Genomic DNA, 22095 nt, shown 5'->3' on the forward strand with positions numbered 1-22095 from the left:
CACCTCTGGTCACCCTGCTATAGAGCTGCTTACTTCTTTGATAATAGGTTTAAGATGGATATATTAGAGACCTCCTGTACCACAACACCTATAAAATTATTTTCATTAGATCTTTGACATTTATCATTATTTTAAAAATTATATTGGCAAGACTGGTGTAATATTGGCTGATTATTTTCTCCTAGGAACAAAATGTATAAGTATATACAGAATTATAGACCTTACAGTTAGGAGTTTAAGACAAAAGGATATCAAAAAGCAAGGTAGCTTATACATTAGACAATTAAGCTTTTTCTATTAGAAACAATCTTAACATTATTAATTAATTAATAACACTACTAAAGGGTAGCAAAAATTTGCCAAATCACTGACTATATATGTTTACTTATAATTTTTGCTTTTATTTTATGCAGCAATTAGTAATTCAATTTAACACCTGAAAGGCAACATATTAGGTACTATGGAGGACACAAGGATGTCTCAAAGCCCTTAGTTTCTAAAAGCTCATTTATAATTTAAAGATAAAATGTCATATAAGAATATAAAAATGACTGTAAACATGTAGTAAAAATTGAGTACTTTGTCTCACTAAATTTCAATAAATATTAAAACAAAATATAACTTTAACTGTTCTTATCTCTGCTTTTAATTTCATTTATACTTTAAGTTGGGAGGGGGAAATGTATAAACAAAGCCCAATCACAGATAGTATTAGATATCAGAGCCAGCCTACTATATATAAAAAAAAAAATTTTTAAGGAGCGTATCTTCAGACTACCAAACCTAAAAAATATTTCTGCTAGCTGAAACAGCAAAACATTTTATCTATGCAACCATAAAACTGCTAATGTAAAAGTATAATGTAAAAACATAATTAGTAACATAGATGTTTATAACATAATAAGCATAAAAAGCAAGTTATAAAACATTACTGCATAATATGATCTCAATCTTATACATAAAGAAAAAATACACATACATAACCAGAGTAGTTGGATTATAAATTCCATTATTTTTCTAATCTAGTTTTAGAATAAGCACATATTCTTTGTGTAGTAATAAGTCACGTGAAAAATTCAGAAAATTAGTAATCTAGGTTTGCTTTGATAAACTTCTGGTAATTTTCAAAAATGTGTTTACCTCATTTTATCCCTACTCATAATGGACACAACAGTTTATATTATAATATAATTTCATAGGACACACTTTTATTTCATACATATTGCATTTAAAAATTAGAAAAAGGAGATCCCTGGGTGGCTCAGCAGTTTAGCGCCTGCTTTTGGCCCAGGTTATGATCCCAGAGTCCTGGCATCGAGTCCCACATCAGGCTCTTTGCATGGAGCCTGCTTCTCCCTCTGCCTGTGTCTCTGCCTCTTTCTCTCTGTGTGTGTCTCTCATGAATAAATTAAAAAAAAAAACTTTTTAAAAAAAATGTTTAAAAAGTAGTTTACCTTCAAAATACTAAACTATGGAAATTATAAAGTAATTATATAAAAGTTGACTTTTAAAAAAAAGTTGACTTGTGTATATCTTAACATCTTTATCTTAAGAATCAAAATAGTCATTTTTAATTAGAACACACATGTAAAATTTAATCCCATGAAACAAAAGCAAAACATTTTTCATTACAACTAGTTTCTGAGTCTTTATATGTTTTAGTAACCAAAGCTGCCTATTCCTATAGATTACTGTATTTGACATGCACAGTGAAAAAATTAAAATTATACTCCCTAGACTACATGTCTGAAATTATTTCTACTGTATCTGGCTTCTAAGTGGCATAAAATTAATGGTCTTACAAGCATAAAACAAATTAGTGAGAATTATTTGTTATTAATTTCATCATTACATGTACCATGTGTATTATCTGCATCTCAGCTTATAAATTCCCACCAAACTCACATTATCTTCAAAATATATTTACCATTTTAAATAATATCGTACCTCAAGAGCATGTTGTATTCTGTCTTTGTGTCTTCCAGCATGAGTGAGGTTACTGGCAACACTAGAAGTAGTAGTCTCACAAATCTGTTCACCCAAAAGACAATCTTCCGGTAAGACGGTTTCTGCCCAGAGTCGGCACACACCATCATGGCATGAAGTTAATAACACATTACAGACAGAACCTCTAATGACAAAGAGAAGTAAATAAAAGTTACTATGAATAGTAGTGCCATTAATTAATTAAAGGCTATTAATATCTGGTTCTCAGGTATAAAAATAACAGTACACAACTAACAGTATGATCAAGAGTAGTTACTTTTTCAGTCATGGTAACAGATTTTACACAGGCTATTTCACATTCTCACCAAACCCCATTTACTACCTGTTCATACTTGCAAGGTGGCAAGTTGAATAAAGGGCTGCAATCAGTTACCATAAAACAGAAACAACCTAGCAGTCACTGATACTTTGATTCATTAAAACTATGCCTTGAACAGCTCCATTAAATGACAGTTTAGTATGCTTCCAATTGCTTAAAAATTACAGTGTATGGAAAAAGAGGTCAAAGAGCTTAAAATCATACACAGTATCACTATGAAGGTGAACACCATAAAAACTTCCTTTCTTGACAAAGGAAACAGAAATGTATGATTGATCACACATATGCTGCTTGAAAACTAGCCTCTGGGGGAATATTAGTATCTTCTAAACAAACTATACAGCAAAAGAAAACCTAATCGTGGCAGGTTATAGAATGACCATAATAAAAAGTTTGTTAAATGTAATTAAACTGCATGGCTTATGGCAGTACTTGTGTCATCTTGTGTCATCCTTATAATCTAAAATATTATAAACAGATAAACAAATGAGAATCTTCAAAATAAAACTGCAAGGAGAATGTAATTTCAAACTATAAATCAATTTCCATGAAGTTAAAATAAGCAAAATGTTATAGCATCAAGCAGCTGAAGTGACTTAACTACTCATTATAGAACAAAAAAACCATTCTCCCTTTAAAAAAAAAAAAATGTCTACATGGACTCTGACTCAGTCAAAAGTATTTTGCAAATGTTTTCAATAGATGCAAATAACTTAAGCAGAATTAGCTTTTTATTCAGATTCCAAAAATGAATGAATTTCCCATTTCCTGAGCACCTACCTCTATAATATGTGCTATATTTCCTATCCAGTGTAAATAGTTCACAGATGAAATAACCTTCTCTCAAAAATGAAGACAGATTTCTAAGCAAGTTTTTTAGTAACTATATATATATGATAAAGGAATCATTTGTATGAGCTGTTCTGCAGTTTTATTTAACCTTCTAAATACTTTTAAGAGTGCTGAACAATGAGGAAAAAATTATAACAAATTCTTTGATGCTCATATGTTAAGAAAAACCTGGCCATTTTATTATGATATACTTTCCCACCACATGTATTTTTGATAGTTTATTACTATGTTTCATTTTCCTTCCATCTGTGCTTCCTGTTACTTGCAAACATTTCCTTCCTGGAATCTTGTACTACTGTTGCTATTACTAACAGTATTGGCTAACACAGCCTAAGCCCAGACTATGTGCAAAGGCCTGCAGTAAATATTCACATGCACTAGCACAGTGAGTCTCACTACAACTCTCTGAGGTAGGTACCACTACCTACAGAGAAGAAAACTGAGGTATAGAGAACTTAAAAAATTTACGCAAGAGCTCACCAAGCTAGTAACAACAGCAGGATTTGAATTCGGGCAGTTTACATCCAGAGCTTATGCTTTTCATTTCCACCAAGTCAATGCACTAAAAGTATCTTTGCTTTCATTATTTTTACAAATATATAAGTAAACAAACCAAAATTATAGTACATATTTGTCTAACCTGGGCATATACTTGCTAGTTTTCCTCCAAGAGAAACCTGCCACAGCTCGGGGATGTGCCAGATAAACAAAGGAAAACTGAGTAGACCCCTGTCTCCTTTTCACTTCATGATGATCCTGAGGTATAATTGAGGATTTCCAGCCAGTCATGGGATACCATACTTTCAAAAGACAATCATCCTGCAAAAATATATAAGTCAATAAAATTAATCTGAACATTACACAATTCAAAATGTGATTTGGAGAAACCTTAAAAATTAAGCTATCTGTAAAAACTAAAGTGTGAGTTTTATATAGCACAAACTTATGTGTAAAATGTTTATGACCTCAAAGAACACTACTCTTGAAAAATAAATGGACAGTTTTCTCATTATCAATCTCCTCTGCATAATGGTGGTTTACAAAGAGAGACTGAAGCCAAATTCTCTCATTTAAACATGTAGGGGTCACTGTAGGGAAGATTCTGAAACCAGATGCCCTTGGATAAGAAAGAAGCCATGTTATTAGTCACTGTTAACATACTTTCCTTTTTTGAAGACACCTGTAAAGGTTAAACCAGTCCTTTTGAAATAGAAATGCTTCTTAGACTCTATGTCAGGAATCAGTATTCACAGGGAAAGTTTGTGAAGGGCCAGACAGTAAGGAAGTTATTAGGCTTTGTGGACCGCATAGACTCTAACACAAATTCTCCTTTTTTTCTTACAACCCTTTAAAAACATAAAAATCATAGTTTTCTGATCCCCACTTAAAATGAAGTGAAGGCACTCAGGTAGTTGTCAGGGATCACCTCTATGCCCACTTAAATAAGATACAAAAATAACAATAGGCACTAAGTTATCACTTAACTTAGTTCTATGAATTTTGTTAAAGGTCAAAATAATTTTATCTTATTTAATAGAAATCATTCTCTTTCTAGTGCTTTGTCCTCAATAGTGAATAGGGTCTTAAGGGAAATAATAAAATAACCATTCATGCAAAAATCTTACTCTATGAAACAAATTATTTATTCCTGTAAAGTATGTATAGGTCCAAATACTGTCTTCTGGACTAGACAAATATTTCTGTTTATCATCATCTCAGTACTCATTTTCAATTTATACTGCATAATGTATGTTTCCACTAAGGTCTCATTTATTTGGGTATTTTAATTATATAGCAAATTTTTTAAAGTGCTTAGTCTGAGAAAACCACTTAACAGTGTACTACTTGCTTTCCTCCAAGAACTTCTTCAACCTAGCATCATTTTCATCTAACCAAATTTACTGCACAACCTACAGCAGTGGTTTCAGGCCACATACCATAAAAACCACAGAGGCACCTCAGAGCCCCCTCAGCATTCGTAAAGAAAAAGCCGAGTGCTTCCATGAGCAGATGGCATGCTAGCTCCTTTCTCCCATCCCACTAGCAACCCCTCACTCAAACAGAACAGTTTTACTTTCATCTGTTACTGCCTAAAACTAAAACCACACAAAAGTGAATTAGAAATCATTAACAGAAAGAGAACCAGAAAATTTCCAAATTAGGGGGAAAAAAATAAAATAGTCTTTATTCATAAAATCCTAAGGAATCTAAAAAAAAAAAAAAAAGACTTAGACCTGATAACATAAGACTAAAGACCAAAACTCAAACAGCAATTCTCTTTCTATATGTTAGCAATAATTGGAAATGTAATTTGTTTAAATACCTTTTATTTTACATTAGGAAGATATCAAATTAGGCATAGGATATATATGCTAAAAACTACAAAACACTGCTAAGAGAAAGAAAATCTAAATAAAAACAGAAACATACCATCTTCAGGGATTTGAAAAACAAATGTTACTGACCCAGTTCTTCCCAAACTGATCTATAAAAAGATTTAATGTGAACACAGCCAAAATCACAGCAAGCTTTTTGGCAGAAACTACCTTATTCTAAAATTTGTAGGACATCAAAGAAACAATACCACCAAAAAAATAGATTTTAAAGATTTTACTGAAAGAGAGAGCATGAGTGAGCAGGAGGAGAAGCAGAGAGAGAGGCACAAGCAGACTCTATGCCGAGCAGGGAGCCTGACATGGAGCTTGATCCCACGACTCTGAGATCATGACCTGAGCCAAAATCAAGGGTTGGATGCTCAAGTGACTGAGCAGGCACCCCCACAAACACTATTTTTAAAGAAAAAACAAAGAGGACTCATCATACTACCCAATTTCAAAACTTACTATAAAGCAATGGAAAGTAGGAAAGATGGTGTCCGGGGCTTACCTCCTCTAATAGACATACCGAGGCAACAACTACATATACTGCAACTCTAAAAACAACTTGAAGACTAGCAGAACAGATCTTTCACAGCTAATCATAGAGAAGGTCACAATGAAAAGTATAGGAAGGACAGAGACTTGGCTGGAAGAAGGAAGAAATGACTTTGAAGAAATAATAGCTGAAAACCTCCCTGACCTAGGGAAGGAAAACAAATATCCAGGCCCAGGAACCAAAGAAAGTTGCGAACAAGATGAACTCAAGGAGGTCCACACGGAAACACATAACAATTAAAATGGCAAAAATTAAAGAGAGAATCATAAAAGCAGCAAAAGGAAACAGTTGCATACAAGAGAAACGCCAAAGGTTATCAGCTGCTGACCTAGCATAAACTTTGCAGACCGGAAGAAAGTGGCATGATATATTCAGAGTGCCGAAAAGAAAAAACCTACAACCAAGAATATTCTACCAGGCAAGGTTATTCAGAATTAAGGAGAGATAAAAAAAACTTTCCCAGAGAAATAAAAGTTAAAAAAAGAGTTCATCACCACTGAATCAGCCTCACAAGAAGTACTGAGGAGAACTCCTTAAGTGGACAGAAAAGGCCATAATTAGAAGTAAGAAAATTATCGGGGCACCTGGGTGGCTCAGTCCATTCAGCATCTGACTCTTGGTTTTGGCTCAGGTCATGATCTCAGGGTTGTGAGACTGAGACCCAAGTTGGGCTCCATGCTGGGTATGGAACCTGATTGGGATTCTCTGTCTGTCTGTCTGTCTGTCTCTCTCCCTCACCACCCCTGCACTCTCTCACATGTGCTCTGTCAAAACAAAACAAAACAAAACAAAAACAAAAACCCAAACACCTTGACAAGACAAAAAAAGGGCTTTACCTAACAATAAAGGTTCCAGTCCAACAAGAAGATATAGCAATTATAAATATCTAGGCACTCAATGCAAGAGCATCTAAATATATAAGGCAAATAGTAACAAACATAAATGGAGGAATTGACAGTAATACAGTAATAATAGAGAACTTAAATACCCCAGTTGCATTAATGGATAGGTCATCCAGAATGAAAATCTCTAAGGAAACAGTGGCTTTGAATAGCACATTCAGATGGATTTAACATATATACAGAACATTCCACCCAAAAACAGCAAAAATACACATCCCTTTCAAGTACACATGGGACATACTCCAAGATAGACAATAGGCCACAAAACAAGTTTTTAAATAAATTCGAGAAGACTGAAACCATATCAAGCATCTTTTTCTGATCACAACATTATGAACAATTATTAAAAGAAAAAAAACACCTGAGGAAATAAAGACAGAAAGGCAAAACAACATCCTATGGGTCAATGAAAAAAACAGAGTTAATTTAAAAAATACATGGCGAGGGATTCCTGGGTGGCTCAGCGGTTTAGTGCCTGCCTTCAGCCCGGGGCCTGATCCTGGGGTCCCGGGATCGAGTCCCGCGTTGGGCTCCCTGCATGGAGCCTGCTTCTCTCTCTGTCTGTGTCTCTGCCTCACACACTCTCTCTCTATGTGTGTCTCTCATGAATAATTTTTTTAAAAAATCTTAAAAAAAATACATGGTGATAATGAAAATGAAATACAAAGGTCCAAAATCTGCAGGATGTAGCAAAAGTAGTTCTAAGAGGGAAGTTTAGAGAGATACAAGTGTACCTCAAGGAATAAACAAAATCTCAAATAAACAATCTAATCTTAACAACTAAAGAAACTAGAAGAAGAACAAAGCCCAAAATGAGTAGAGTAGAAGAAAGGAAATAATAGAGATCAGAGCTTAAACAAATAAAATAGAGACTAAAAAAGAATAGAAAAGATCAATTGAGACTAAGAGCTGGTTCACTGCTTCTCAGCCTTTTGGCTAAGATCAAGTGGAGACTAAGAGCTGGTTCTTTGAAAAGATAAACTTATTAAGCCTTTAGCCAGGCTAATCAATAAAAAAAGAGAGAGAACATAAAATCAGGAAATCACAATCAACATCACAGTAATATAAAAAAAATTACAGTTTACCACAAAGAAAACTATATGCCAACAAATTAAACAACCTAGAAAAAAATGGATAGATTCCTAGAAACATCAACCTCCTAAGACTCATGAAGAAATGAAAAATCTGAACAGACCAATTACTAGTAACAAAGCAGAACTGGTAATCAAAAAATCCTAATAAACAAAAGCTTAGTGCTAGGTGGCTTCACAGGTGAATTCTACCAAACATAAAATAAAGCTATATACAACTCTGTATTACAGAGCAATAACCCTGATGAACATAGATGCAAAAATCCTCAACCAAATCTTAGCAAACCAATTCAAAAACAAATTAAAAGATCATTCACCAAAATCAAGTAGGAGTTATTCCAGGGATATAAGAATGATTCGATTTATGCAAATCAATCAACATGATACATTACACTAACAAAATGAAGGATAAGATTTCTAAGATCATCCCAATAGATACAAAGAAAACATTTGAAAAATGCTAAAGACTCCACCAAAAACTATTAGAATAAATGAATTCAGTAAAATTGGAGAACACAAAATCAATATACAGAAATTTGTTGCATTTCTATATACTAATAACAAAATAGCAGAAAGAGAAACCAAGAAAATAATCCCATTTACAACTTCATCAAAAAGAATAAAATACCTAGGAATAAATTAACCAAAAAGGTGAAAGACCTACACAATGAAAACTGTAAGACCCTGATGAAAGAAATCAAAGAAGATACAAATAAATGGAAAAATACATCATGTTCATACATTGGAAGACTATTGTGTCTACAGTACCCAAAGGAAACCTTATCAAAATACGGATTCAGTGTAACCCTTATCAAAATATCAATAGTATTTTTCACTGAACTAGAACCAAAGATCCTAAAATTTACATGGAACCACAAGACTGTGAATAGCCAAAGTAATCTTGAGAAAGTCTATAAATCTGTCAAGACTCACTGAACAGTACACTTAAAATACACATTTTATCTCTAGTGTATTTCAATCAAGTTAATTCTAAAAAAGGAAATAACAGGACAAGATTTATATACAAGGATGTTTATTTTTAATAGCAAAAGAAAAATGAGAACTACTTAATGTTCATTAATAGTCATCTGGTTAAGTCAAAATATAATAACATTCATTCATATAATGGAAAATTATGTCACCTTTAAAAAGAATACACAGGGGCACCTGGGTGGCTCAGCGATTGAGTGTCTGCCTTTGGCTCAGGTCGTGATCCCAGGGTTCTGGGATTGAGTCCCACATCACACTCCTCGCAGGGAACCTGCTTCTCCCTCTGCCTATGTCTCTACCTGTCTCTCTGTGTCTCTCATGAGTAAATAAAATCTTTAAAATAAATAAATAAATAAAAGGAATACACATACATGTGTATTACACAGCAATCTATGATATACTAAGTGAAAAAATAACCAATTTAAAGAATATGACCTAATTTGTGTATGTATGTATATGTGTGTGGTTTACAAAGACATCAAAAAGTCTGAAAGAATATATATTGAACAGAAAACAGTGACCTTTTTATTGTAAGTAGGACTATTTTGCAGGAGATTTTCATTTTCTCTGCATTCTTTTTATAATGAATACATATCATGTTTAAAAAATAAAGGTATTTCCATTTTAAGGAAGGAAAAAGGTTAAGAAGGCAACCCTTAAATAATCAAAACATTGAATCTAGGAACAGAGACGTGCTTTCAAGAGGAAGAAAACCTTCTGGAATCATTTTGTAGGCTTCTCCTTTCCTTCCTGCCAAAATCACCCTCCTCAAAAATTCTTATCTGAGCCCTTAAAAAAAAAAACAACAACAGTTTTTTTACTGAAAAGCATAATCTTCTATTAAAAAAAAAGTTTCTGAGGAAAACAGTATTTTATTTTCTGAAAGATTTTATTTGAGAGAGAGAGAAAGGGAGAGAATGTGAACAGGGGGAAGGAAAGAAAGGAGGAAAGAATCTCAAGGAATCTCTAGCAGACTCCATATAGAACAGAGCCCGATGCAGGGCGCGATCTCAGAACAACTGAGATCATGACATGAGCTGAAATCAAGAGTCAGAAAGATGCTTAACTGACTGAGCCATCCAGGGGCCCCAAGAAAATAGTATCTTAATTCATTTTCAAATTTTACAAAATAAACGTTATACAAAGTGATGAGATACAAACTTTATAAATGAATAATTTAAATAAATACAGCAAGCAAACTGAAGAAAACAATTCTTGAGTTGAAAATGTAATCAGGTACACCTTGTGGGGGGAAAAAAGTTCTTTAACAAGACTTTAAAGCTCAGATAAAAAGTTAACATACTATTAAGTGCAAGAAAATTTAATTTACCACACTTAAAAAAATAGATCTTACCAGCAAAAGTGCTCAATGAACTGAAATATTAAAAATCCTGAAGGTAACTGAATCTGAGTCCCACAACACCTGAACCGAAATCCTGTCATATGTAGCAGAGGCGGAGGAAAATGCCTTCTAGTGGTAGATCACACAGTCACCATCTGTTTCATCAAGTCAGGCAAACTTGGCTTTATTAACAGAAGCAGAACAGATTGTGGAGGGGGGGAAATGCCAACATTACAAAGTTAGTTTCTGTTCTTTTCTCAAGAAGACCTTAATTAGACATGGTATCTTCTCAAAAATATGAGGAAATAAGCTTTTTAAACCTGTGAAGCATTTTATTAATTTCCAAAGTATCCTTACCAGTAAGGCACTCTTATCTTTCCATTTCAATTACAGGACACTTAGCTCTTAGAAGAACTGGTGAATTTAATGCAAGGAAAGTATGACTAATACTTGGGGAAAAATACTCAATAGTCAATTGCTAAGGCTATTGTAATAAAAATTCAAAGAAAAGATACTGAGCATTATGGAACATGCAAACAGAATCGCCTTCAAGGAGCTTAAAATCTAGATGTCCCATTAAGAGGATGTGCTTTTAGTCTTATTACTCAGTTGTTTTTAAAGTACAAAGGCATCTTTTGAATTCATCAGAGATGAGAGTTCAAATTCAGTAGATGTTCAAATAACAAATACTAATCATCTTACATGGGTCATTAATAGTTTTTAATGTATCACATGACCCTGTCAAAAGACCATACATCCTAAAATAGTCTTGAAGTTCAACCAGTCGTGACACACAGCTGAGGCAAATATGACACACTGAGTAAGCAAAGAGAGAGAATCACATACATTAAGATTATATGAACAACTATTCCAAAAAATAAAAGATGAAGGAAAATTCATTCTATGAAGGTAGCAGCATTATCCAACACAAAACCAGATAAAGACACCACAAAAAAAGAAAACTACAGGCCAACATCTCTGATGAAAACAGATGCAAAAATCTTCAACAAAATATTAGCAAACTAATCAAAGAATACATTTTAAAAAATCACCCCAATCAAGTGGGATTTATCCCAGGGATGCAAGGGTGGTTCAATATTCACAAATTAATGTGATACATCACATTAACAAGAGAAATGATAAAAACATATGATACTCTTACTAGATGAACAAAAAGGCATTTGACAATGTACAACACCCATTCATGATAAAAACCCTTCAAAGTAGATCTAGAGGGAACATACCTCAACAAAATAAAGACTCCATTTGAAAAACCACAACTAACATCATACTCTGATGAAAAACTGAGAGATCTTCCTCTAAGATCGGGAGCAAGACAAGGATGTCCACTCTCACTTTTACTCAACATAATACTATAAGTCCTATCCACAGCAATCAGAGAAGAAAAAGAAATAAAAGGTATCCAAATTGGTAAGAAAGAAGTAAAATTTTCACTATTTGCAGATGACATGATACTATCTACGAAATACCTAAAGAGTCTACAAAAAAAAAAAAAAACTACTAGAACTGATAAATGGATTCAGTAAAATCACAGTATACAAAATTAATATGCAGAAATCTGTTGGTTTCCATATACTACTAATGAGGTAGCAGAAAGGGAAATTGAGAAAATAATCCCATTTACAATTGCACCAAAAAGAAATACATATAAACTACATATACATATAAAATACATATAAACTTAACATATACATATAAAATACATATAAACTTAACCACGGAGGTGAAATGTCTATACTCTAAAAATTATAAAACACTGATAAAAAAAAATCTGAAGGTGACACAAACTAATGGAAAGATATTTCATGCTCATGATTGGAAGAATTAATGTTGGTAAAATGTCGATAATATCCAAAGCAATCTACAGATTTAATGTTATCCCTATCAAAATACCAACAACATTTTTCACAGAACAAGAACAAATAATCCTAACATTTGCATGGAACCATAAGAGACCCTAAATAGCCAAAGCAATCTTGAAAAAGAAGAAGAAAGCTGGAGGTATCACAACCTCAGAATATACTACAAAGGTAAATTAATCAAACCAGTATGGTATTGAGACAAAAACATATAGAAAAAAGGAAAAGAATGGGGAGCTTAGAAGTAAACCCATACTTATATGGTCAAATTAACCTATGACAAAGGAGGCAAGAATATACAATGGAAAAAAAGACCATCTTTTCAATAAACACTGCTAGAAAAATTGGATAGCTACATGCAAAAGAATAAAACCGAACTGCTTTCTTGCATCATACACAAAAATAAACTCAAAATGGATTAAAGAGTTAAATGTGAGACCTGAAAACATAAAGCTTTTGGAAGAAAACAGCAATTTCTTTGACATCAGTCATAGAAACCTTTTCTAGACCTGTCTCCTGAGGCAAGGGAAACAAAAGCAAAAATTAAACTATTGGGACTATACCAAAATAAAAAGCTTTTGCACAGTGAATGAAAACATCAACAAACAAAAAAGGCAACCTACTGAATGATACACGCAAATGACAGATCTGATAAGGGGTTAATATCCAAAACATATAAAGAACTTATAAAAATCCAAACATAAAAAAAAATAATCCAATTTAAAAATGGGCAGAGGAAGTGCACATTTTTCAAAGGAAGACATACAGATGGCCAACAGACATATGAAAAAAAAACGTTCATCACTAATCATCAGGAAATGTAAATCAAAACCACAATGAGATATCACTTTACACCTGTCAGAATGGCTAAAATCAAAAACACAAAAAATAACAAGTGTTGGTGAGGATGTGGAGAAAAAGGAACTCTCATGCACTGTTGGTGGGAATGCAAATAGGTACAGCCACTGTTGTGGATAACAGTATGCAGATTCCTGAAAAAACTTAAATACAGAATCACCACATAATCCAGTAATCCCACTGATGGGCATTTACCCAAGAAAAAACACTAATTTGAAAAGATAAATGCACCCCCTATATTTACAAGATTATTTAGAATTGTCAAGATACGGAAGGAACCTAAAAGTCCGTCAATAGATGAGTGGATAAAGAAGATATGGTGTACATGTACACACCCAGAGGAATATTACTCACCATAAAAAAGAGTGAAATATTGACATTTGCAAGAACAGAGATGGACCAAGAGAGTAAAATGCTAAAGGAAATAAGTCAGTTAGAGAAAGACAAATACCACATGATTTCCCTCACATGTGGAATTTAAGAAACAAAACAAAGAAAAAAAAAGAAAAACAAACAGACTTAATACAGAGAACAAACTAGTGGTTGCCAGAGGGGAGGTGGGTGGGGAAATGAGTATAACAGGTAAAAGAAATTACAAGTCTGCTTATTAGGATGAGCACTGAGTAATGCATAGAATTGTTGAATCACTGTATTGTATACCTGAAATCAACATAACCGTGTGCTAATAATACTTCAATTAAAAAAAAAAAAGAATATAGGGATGCCTGGGTGGCTCAGCGGTTCAGCTTCTGCCTTCAGCTCAGGGTGTGATCCTGTGGTCCCAGGATTGAGTCCCACATCGGGCTCCCCGTGGGGAACCTGCTTCTCCCTCTGCCGGTGTCTCTGTCTCTCTGTCTCTCTCTCTCTCTCTGTGTCTCTCATGAATAAATAAATAAAATCTTTTAAAAAATGAATATATGAGGGAAATCAACTACAAAAGAAAAAGCTACAAAACGAACAATACTTTTTATAAGTAATTTTAACAGTTCATTTGTCTCATTTAGAGAAGGGTGGGCATCTTATAATTTGTATTAATGTACTATTCTGAATTCAATCCAATTACATGGATTTTAACATATTTTTTAGAAGAATTATATTTCATTTGATCATGTCCAGATACAGACCTGTTAAAGAGCTAAACTGTACAGTGAGCAAATTCAGTATCTTTAAGTCTGTCTCAGACTTAAAATCAAAATTAGTCTGTAACATATAAATGAATAATGATGTGCTAGTAACTGCTTACATACTACCGAATGGTCACATGACTCATTCACACAAACATTTAGTGAATGCAGGCAGGCACTATATGAACTGCTGCAGATATAGTTGGAACAAGGGAAGGAAGAGATAGAGACAACAAAATATCTTTCCTAGTTGCACAAAGATTATACTCTAGAAGTAAAGACAACAATAAATAAAGATACAAATTATTGTTTTAATACAATTATGATAAGTGCCACAAATGAAAAAGCATAATGTATTTCCTTGGGAGGTTTGACTTTGGGAGGTTTCCTTAAAGAAGTGGTATTTTGGGGCAGCCCAGGTGGCTCAGCGGTTTAGCACCACTTCAACCCAGGGCCTGATCCTGGGGTGCCAGGATCAAGTCCCGCATTGGGCTCCCTGCATGGAGTCTCCTTCTCCCTCTGCCTCTGTGTCTCTGCCTCTCTCTCTCTCTCTCTTTCTCTCTCTCTCTCTCTCTCTCTGTCTCTCATGAATAAATAAATAAAATCTTTAAAAAAAAAAAAGCGATATTTCAATGGAGAGCTGAAAGATACCATAGATGGCCAAGCAAAGAATAGAGAAGGATGCTTCCCCAGAGAGCACAGAAAGGCCTGAAAGCAATCGAGAGTTTGGCACATTCAAGGCTCTGAAAAGCCAGTAGTATGACAGGTGTTAAGGTGGGAACAAGCTGGAGTACACACTGCTATATCCTACAGCAGAGCCTTACCATGCATGGTAAGGACTATGGTCTTTATCCCAGGAGCAACAGGAGTCATGAAAATCTTATGAGAGTAATACATTTGGGGGACCCTGGCCTCTGGGAAAACACAGGATTACAGGAAGGTTTCAAATGCCTGTAAGGTTCCAGAGGCAAGAAGATGCTAACTTGGCTTAGAGGGAGTGAAGGGGCAGAGAAGTGGGCTTTACCCCTAAAGACCTCAGCTTCCTATGATCTCAAAGATGGCTGGAATCCTGTAATTCTAGAAGTGTTTAAGTTTATATTTTAATTTATGCACATACCTTTCAATACACATCTACACTGTCTTCTCCATGTTATAGGTCATTTGACATAATTAACTACTGCCTCTTTCTAGAGTTTTTTCTCTTTCTGATTTCTCTAGTGTCACATTCTCCTGTTTTCCATCTATCTTAGTGGCCACTCCTTCTCAGTGGCTTCTCCCCGTTTTCCTCCCCTTCTTAGTATTCGAGGATTCTGGGGTTTCATCCTAAACCCTATTCCCTTCTCCAGCATACATTTTCTAGTTAATTTCACCCAGCCCCATAACTTTATAAACACCATCTTTTGCCTAATGAATTCAAAGTTGGAATCCATAACTCTGACCTCTCCAGGGAACTCCTACCTTTTTTTTTTTAATTTTAATTTTTATTTATTTATTTTTGGGGGGGAACTCCTATCTTATTCTATTTCATATCTTAACCAAAATGCATACTCTAATCTAGCCTCTACACTCCAGCATTCTGCTGTATTTTAACAAGCCCTAATTCTTATCCCAGAGCATTTATACTTGGTGTCCTCTTGGCCAAAAATACCCTTTCTTCTAAACTTCATACAGTTGACCCCTTCCAATTATTCAGTTCTCAGTTTAAAGTTACTTCCCCAGAACAGCATTCTCTAAAGATCATCCACTCTAACAGACACCAAGTCACACTACTATGTCATCCTGTCTTAATTTTCTGGATAGCATTTATTAATACATGATTTTTTTGTCTTTCCTCACAACAAGTTAAGTTGCATGCACACAGCAACCTTATCTATCCTCTTCATCATGAGACAGACAACACAGAACAGCTCAGGGCATGTGGTGTTCAAAAAACATTTGCTAAACACATGAAAGTTGTTAATTTCAAGTAAAATTTTCTTCAAAAATGCACTATGAAATAGAGGACAAATTATATATATATACATATATATGCATGCACATATGTAAAATTTTACATAAATATGACAGAGTCTATCATGATGTGAATACAACTGTGATAAGATTCTTGTATACTTTGCAAGTATCAATTACTGAAATCCTGAAGTGCATTTTCTTAGATAAATTTTCTAAGATAAAAGGTACATCAGACAATATATATGTCAAAATACATGTTTTAAGGAAAACCTGACTTTATACAATAGTGCCGTTAATTTTTTTTGAAAAAGGGTAGAAGGAAGATATGCTTCAAATGTAGCATAGCATGCGCAACAATGCCCAAGCTGATGTCAGGGAATGACTAACTAGGAATATTATACAGCTGCATTCCAGCTACTAGAGTACCTCTCTGATCACAATGAGTTGGTCCTATATTAAATCATCACGACCTCACCTATAACAGATTCATTAAATCAAAGGAGACTAAGTTTACTAATCATCTGTGCGTATATGCTAACCCATATGAGTAACAAAAAGAACAAATCTGTGGCTAAATCAAGTTTTAGAAGTAATGGGACACTGGTTTTTAAAGATCAAGGCTTTAAAAGTGCCTAGTTTTAGAGATCAAAGACAAGAATTATATTCTTTTTCAAACTATTTTTCCTATTATTTGGATGTTTTCTTTTTATTAACCATGCTTTTCTCTGACATGGAAAATTCTTGTATCTCCATATTCTACCCAGAAATATTAAATATTAGGGCCTTTTTTAATTTGCAGGTGATTTAACTGGCTTATCAAGTTTTTCAGTGTTTGTTTTTAAAATCTAATTTTTTTCCTCTAATTTACTTGTTATTTATTTTCTCCTATTGTCCTTTGGTTCCTTACTATCTACTCTGCCAAACTGTATAGGTCGCTCTGTTATCTGTGTGGAGAAAGGAGAGGGAGAAAGGAGAAGGAGAAAGTAGGGAAAAGGGAGACAAAAGAGAAAGCCAAAATGTCAAGGAACTACTGGCAGCCTCTAGGGCCTGAAAGAGCCCTCCAACCAAGAGCCAGGAAAAGACCAACCCCTCAATTATATGGCTACAAAGAAATAAACTCTCCAACAACCTGAGTGAGCGTGGAAAAGATTCTGTCCTCGTCATGTCTCTGAGTGAGAACTCAGTCCAGCTGGTGCCTTTACTGCAGCCTTTAAAGTCCCAGACCAGAGCATCTATCCAAGCCACACCTAGACATGTAACCCACAGAAGCTGAGATAGTAGATGTGTGGTTTTAAGCTGCTGTCTATAGTCATTTGTTACGCAATAAGAGAAAACTAAAACAGACGCCTAGTGATAAGTACTAGGAATAAAATTAAAACAGGAAAAGCGAATAAGAAGTATCATGGGAGGTGGGATATAATTTTTAAAAAGGTGCTTTAGGAAGAGCTTCACTGAGACGGTGACATTGAAGACATTCAAGGGAAAAGCCATGTAGGTCTCCGGAAGGACAAGTTTTTGGATGGAGGGAAAAACAAGTACAAAAGCTGTGTTTAAAAAAAAATCATAATGGGGGGATCCCTGGGTGGCTCAGCGGTTTAGCGCCTGCCTTCTGCCCACGACATGATCCTGGAGACCCAGGATCGAATCCCACGTCAGGCTCCTGGCATGGAGCCTGCTTCTCCCTCTGCCTGTTTCTCTGCCTCTCTCTCTCTCTCTATCATAAATAAATAAAATCTTTAAAAAATAATCACAATGGGTGTGTTGCTGAAGTAAGGTTTCCAAGGAGGAGAATAACAGGAGATAAAGTCAAAGAAGTGATAGGAATGTGGTAAGCATAGGGCGGCCTGGAAAGCCATCATAAAGACTTGGGTTTTTACTGAATGTAATGGGAAAGCTTTTGACAGCTTTGACCAGAGGAGTGACATTATCTGACAAACATTTTGAAAAGATCACTCTAGCCACTGGTTTGAAAACACACTGTACAGGAGCACAGCAAAAGTTGGGAGAACCAATTAAGAATTTAATACAATAATACACGTAATAAGTGATGGAGGCTTCAAATAGATAATAACAATGGTGGTGGTATAGAAGTGAGCAGACTGTGGATATATTTTGAAGGTAGAAACGTCAAGGGAGTACGGGGCAGGGGCAGAGATCAGGAATTCCATTTTAGATACATTTACTTGAAGACATGTATTAATTTTATGTGTGTATGTATGTATGCATGTGTGTATATACATATATATGTATGTATGTATAAAACAATCAGCCTGGAGCTCAGAGGAGAGGTACAGGCAAAAGATACAAATCTGAATGCACTTGAAGCCATGAGATAAGATGAGATCACCAAAGGAGTGAGTACGGTCAGAGGAGAGGTCTAAGAAATTAGCCCTGGGGAATGCCAACATTTAAAAGTAGGGGAGAAAAAGTCCTACCAGCCAACTAATGAGGAGCAGCCAGAGTTGAAAAGCAAATCAAGAGTGTCCTGTGTGTCCTGGAAGTAAAGTGAAGAAAGTGTTCAAGAGGGAGGAAGTAACCAACTGTGTTAAATCATGCAATTAGGTTAAGAAAGAACTAACCACAGGATTCAGTAACAGGAACTCACTAATGACACTTTCAGAAGAGTAGTAGTGAGTATACAAAACAGAAAATGAGGAGAAAAACTGGGAGACAGCAACTATAAGCAACTCTTTGAAGGTGCCATAAGGACAAGGAAATGTGACCTGAGAGAAGGTCAAGAGAGGGTTTTTGGTATTGTGGTTGTTTCAGAATGGGAATGGACAAGGTTATAGCATGTTTGGTATGCTATGCTGTATTAGTGAACCCGGGCTACCATAACAAAATACCATAGACTGGGTGGCTTAAACAAATGTGTTTTCTCATAGTTCTGAGGCCTGGAGGCTGAGATGAGGTTGCAAGCATGGGTAAGTTAATGAGAGCTCTCTTTCTAGCTTGTAGGTGACTACCTTCTTGCTGTGTCTTCACGTTGCAGAAAGAGAACAAGCTCTCTGGTGTCTCTTCTTATAAAAGTACTTACTATTCCTATCATGAGGGCCATGCTCATGCTACCTCATCTAACCTTAAGTACCTTTCAAAAGCTCCATATCCAAATACCATCACAATGGGGGTTAGGGCTTCAAAATATGAATGGGTTGGAGGGCCATGTTCAGCCCATAACATATGCCAATGTGATGGCCTAGTGGAGAAGGGAAAACTCATGGAGAAGAGAGGAGACAACTGAAATAGTGATGTCCCTGAGTAAGCAAGAGCACATGGGATCTAGCAAACAAGTGAAAGAAAGGCCTTCTATAAAAGCACCTGCATAGCTCAGTTGATTAAGCATTCAACTCTTGATTTGGGCTCAGCTCTTGATCTCAGGGTTGTGAGACTGAGCCCCACATCAAGGCTCCAGGCTGGGCATGGAGCCTGCTTAAGATTCTCTCTCTCCCTCTGCATCTACACTCCACCCCCAACTCAGATGCACTCTTAAAAAAAAAAAAAAAGCACAGACAGTTCACCCATGGCAACACAAAGGCAGGCAGTACACATAGGCAAAGATATTAGGAAGTAAACAGATACAGGTAGATGGTAGGAGCTTCCCAAAATCCTCTTCTGACTGCATTTATTTTCTCAGGCAAGAACCCACCATAAACAAATGCTGATGCAAATGGACTGCTACAAGGGAATCTGCCAATACTCAATAACACAGAGCTACACATAGACAATGCCTAGAGTCCATGCAAGGTGAGAAGTCACATCAGAGGCACTTGCATAACTCCAAGAAAACCACTAAGGACTACACCTAAGTGAAAGGATGAAACTGAGGGAGGAAAAAAAAACTCTGAAAAGGGATATGGCAAGGAAAGGTCTATCTACACCCAGACTCTGAGCGGAGGAGGGAGGCTCCACTGGGCATTTATAACCACAAGGCAGGCCTCACAAGACCGAAACTCACACTACCTACATGGCACAGCAACTTCCAAACTGAGAATTTAGATTGAGTTGGATTTGTCCCCCACGTACCTGGTAGAAGCTAAAAGAATGCACTCTCAACCAAGGCCTCAGAGAATCCCACAAACACACTTGCAATAAACATTTTCTCAGTGAAAAATGGTGCCTTGCTACCCAACACACCTGGACTAAAACCCTAGGTCTGCCTCCTGATTAGTTCTAGCTTCTCCAGAAAGTTCTCAAGCTGCAATTTCCTCTTCTATTGCTCAAGGAGAGTAGTACCTGCCCCATAGGCTTTGTGGAGGCACAGGTACATAACACTCAATCATTAGTAGTTGCTGTCATAATAGTAGTAGTAATTATTCTAATTATAAACTACTTGCAAGTTTTATTTAATAACAAAAAATTAAAATTGTCACTACCATTAAAGTACTCCTGCACCATCTACCCTCACCCCCCACATAACTCAACTCTAACCCTTTCTATGGAAAACTCACAAATCAAAGAATTAGTCACAATAAAAACTGGAAAAATGTATGCTTAGAATAATTACGAAAATAATACATATAAATATTTAAGGAATTAAAGAAATTTGTAAGATAAACTGAAGCTTAGAGGGAAAGTTACAGTGTTAAACACATATACCACAAATTTCTAAAAACGGCTAAATATCCATCTAAAAAAGTTTGAAAAAAAATAGAAGAGCAACTGAACAGAAATTAATAAAACAGAAAAACAGACATATAATACACAGGTCTACAAAACCAAGTTAGTTCTTCAAAAAGACTTAAAAAATTGATAAACTGTTAGTGAGATGAATCAAGAAAAAGAGAAGGCACAAATAACAAATATCAAAAATGAAAATGAAATCATCACAGTTTTACAGATATTAGAAAGGTAAGATGTTCTGCAAAATTTTATCCCCATAAATTTGAAAATATAGAGAAAATTGGCAAATTCTAGGTAACTTACCAAAACTGACATAAAAGAAATATATGTATGGAACCAGAAAAGACACCAAATAGCCAGAGGAATGTTGAAAAAGAAAACCAAAGCTGGAGGCATCACAATGCCTGACTTCAAGCTGTATTACAAAACTGTAATCATCCAGACAGTACAGTACTGGCACATAAACAGACACACAGATCAATGGAACAGATTAGAGAACCGAGAAATGGACCCTCAACTCTATGGTCAACTCATCTTCAACAAAGCAGGAAAGGATATCCACTGGAAAAAAGACAGTCTCTTCAATAAGTGGCACTGGGAAAATTGGACAACCATGTGCAGAAGAATGAAACTAGACCAATCTCTTACACCATACACAAAGACAAACTCAAAATGGTCGAAAGATCTAAATGTGAGATAGGAATCCATCAAAATCCTAGAGAACAAAAGCAACAACCTTTTTGACCTTGGCTGCAGCAACTTCTTGCTAGATACATCACCAAAGGCAAAAGCAAAAATGAACTGTTGGGACCTCATTAAGATAAAAAGCCTCTCCACAGCAAAGGAAACAGTCAACAAAACTAAAAGACAACCTACAGAATGGGAGAAGACATTTGCAAATGACATATCAGATAAAGGGCTAGTATACAAGATCTATAAAGAATTTATCAAACTCAACATCCAAGAAACAATCAATCCAATCATGAAATGGGCAATAGACATGAACAGACATTTCTCCAAAGAATATCTATACATGGCCAACAAACACATGAAAACATGTTCCACATCACTTGCCATCAGGAAAATACAAATCAAAAGCACAATGATACGATACCACCTCACACCAGTGAGAATAGCTAAAATTAACAAGACAGGAAACAACAAATGTTGACAAGGGTGTGAAGAAAGGGGAATCTTCTTACAGTGCTGGTGCAGCCACTCTG

General features: G+C 35.3%; 1 protein-coding gene across 4 annotated transcripts in view; it reads right to left on the bottom strand.

The window, feature by feature from the left end:
• Nucleotides 1–22095, bottom strand: part of DMXL2 (Dmx like 2) — a 152715-nt gene that overhangs the window by 82974 nt on the left and 47646 nt on the right. For all 4 annotated transcript variants that reach the window (XM_077881089.1, XM_077881086.1, XM_077881088.1 and 1 more), the window contains exons 7-8: nucleotides 3819–3997; nucleotides 1948–2131 (exon numbers count right to left, since the gene is read on the bottom strand). In XM_077881089.1, coding sequence (XP_077737215.1) covers nucleotides 1948–2131; nucleotides 3819–3997 — 363 coding nt within the window. The remainder of the gene's footprint in view (nucleotides 1–1947; nucleotides 2132–3818; nucleotides 3998–22095) is intronic.

The sequence above is a fragment of the Canis aureus genome, chromosome 32, assembly GCF_053574225.1.
Source record: "Canis aureus isolate CA01 chromosome 32, VMU_Caureus_v.1.0, whole genome shotgun sequence".
Lineage (NCBI taxonomy): Eukaryota > Metazoa > Chordata > Mammalia > Carnivora > Canidae > Canis > Canis aureus.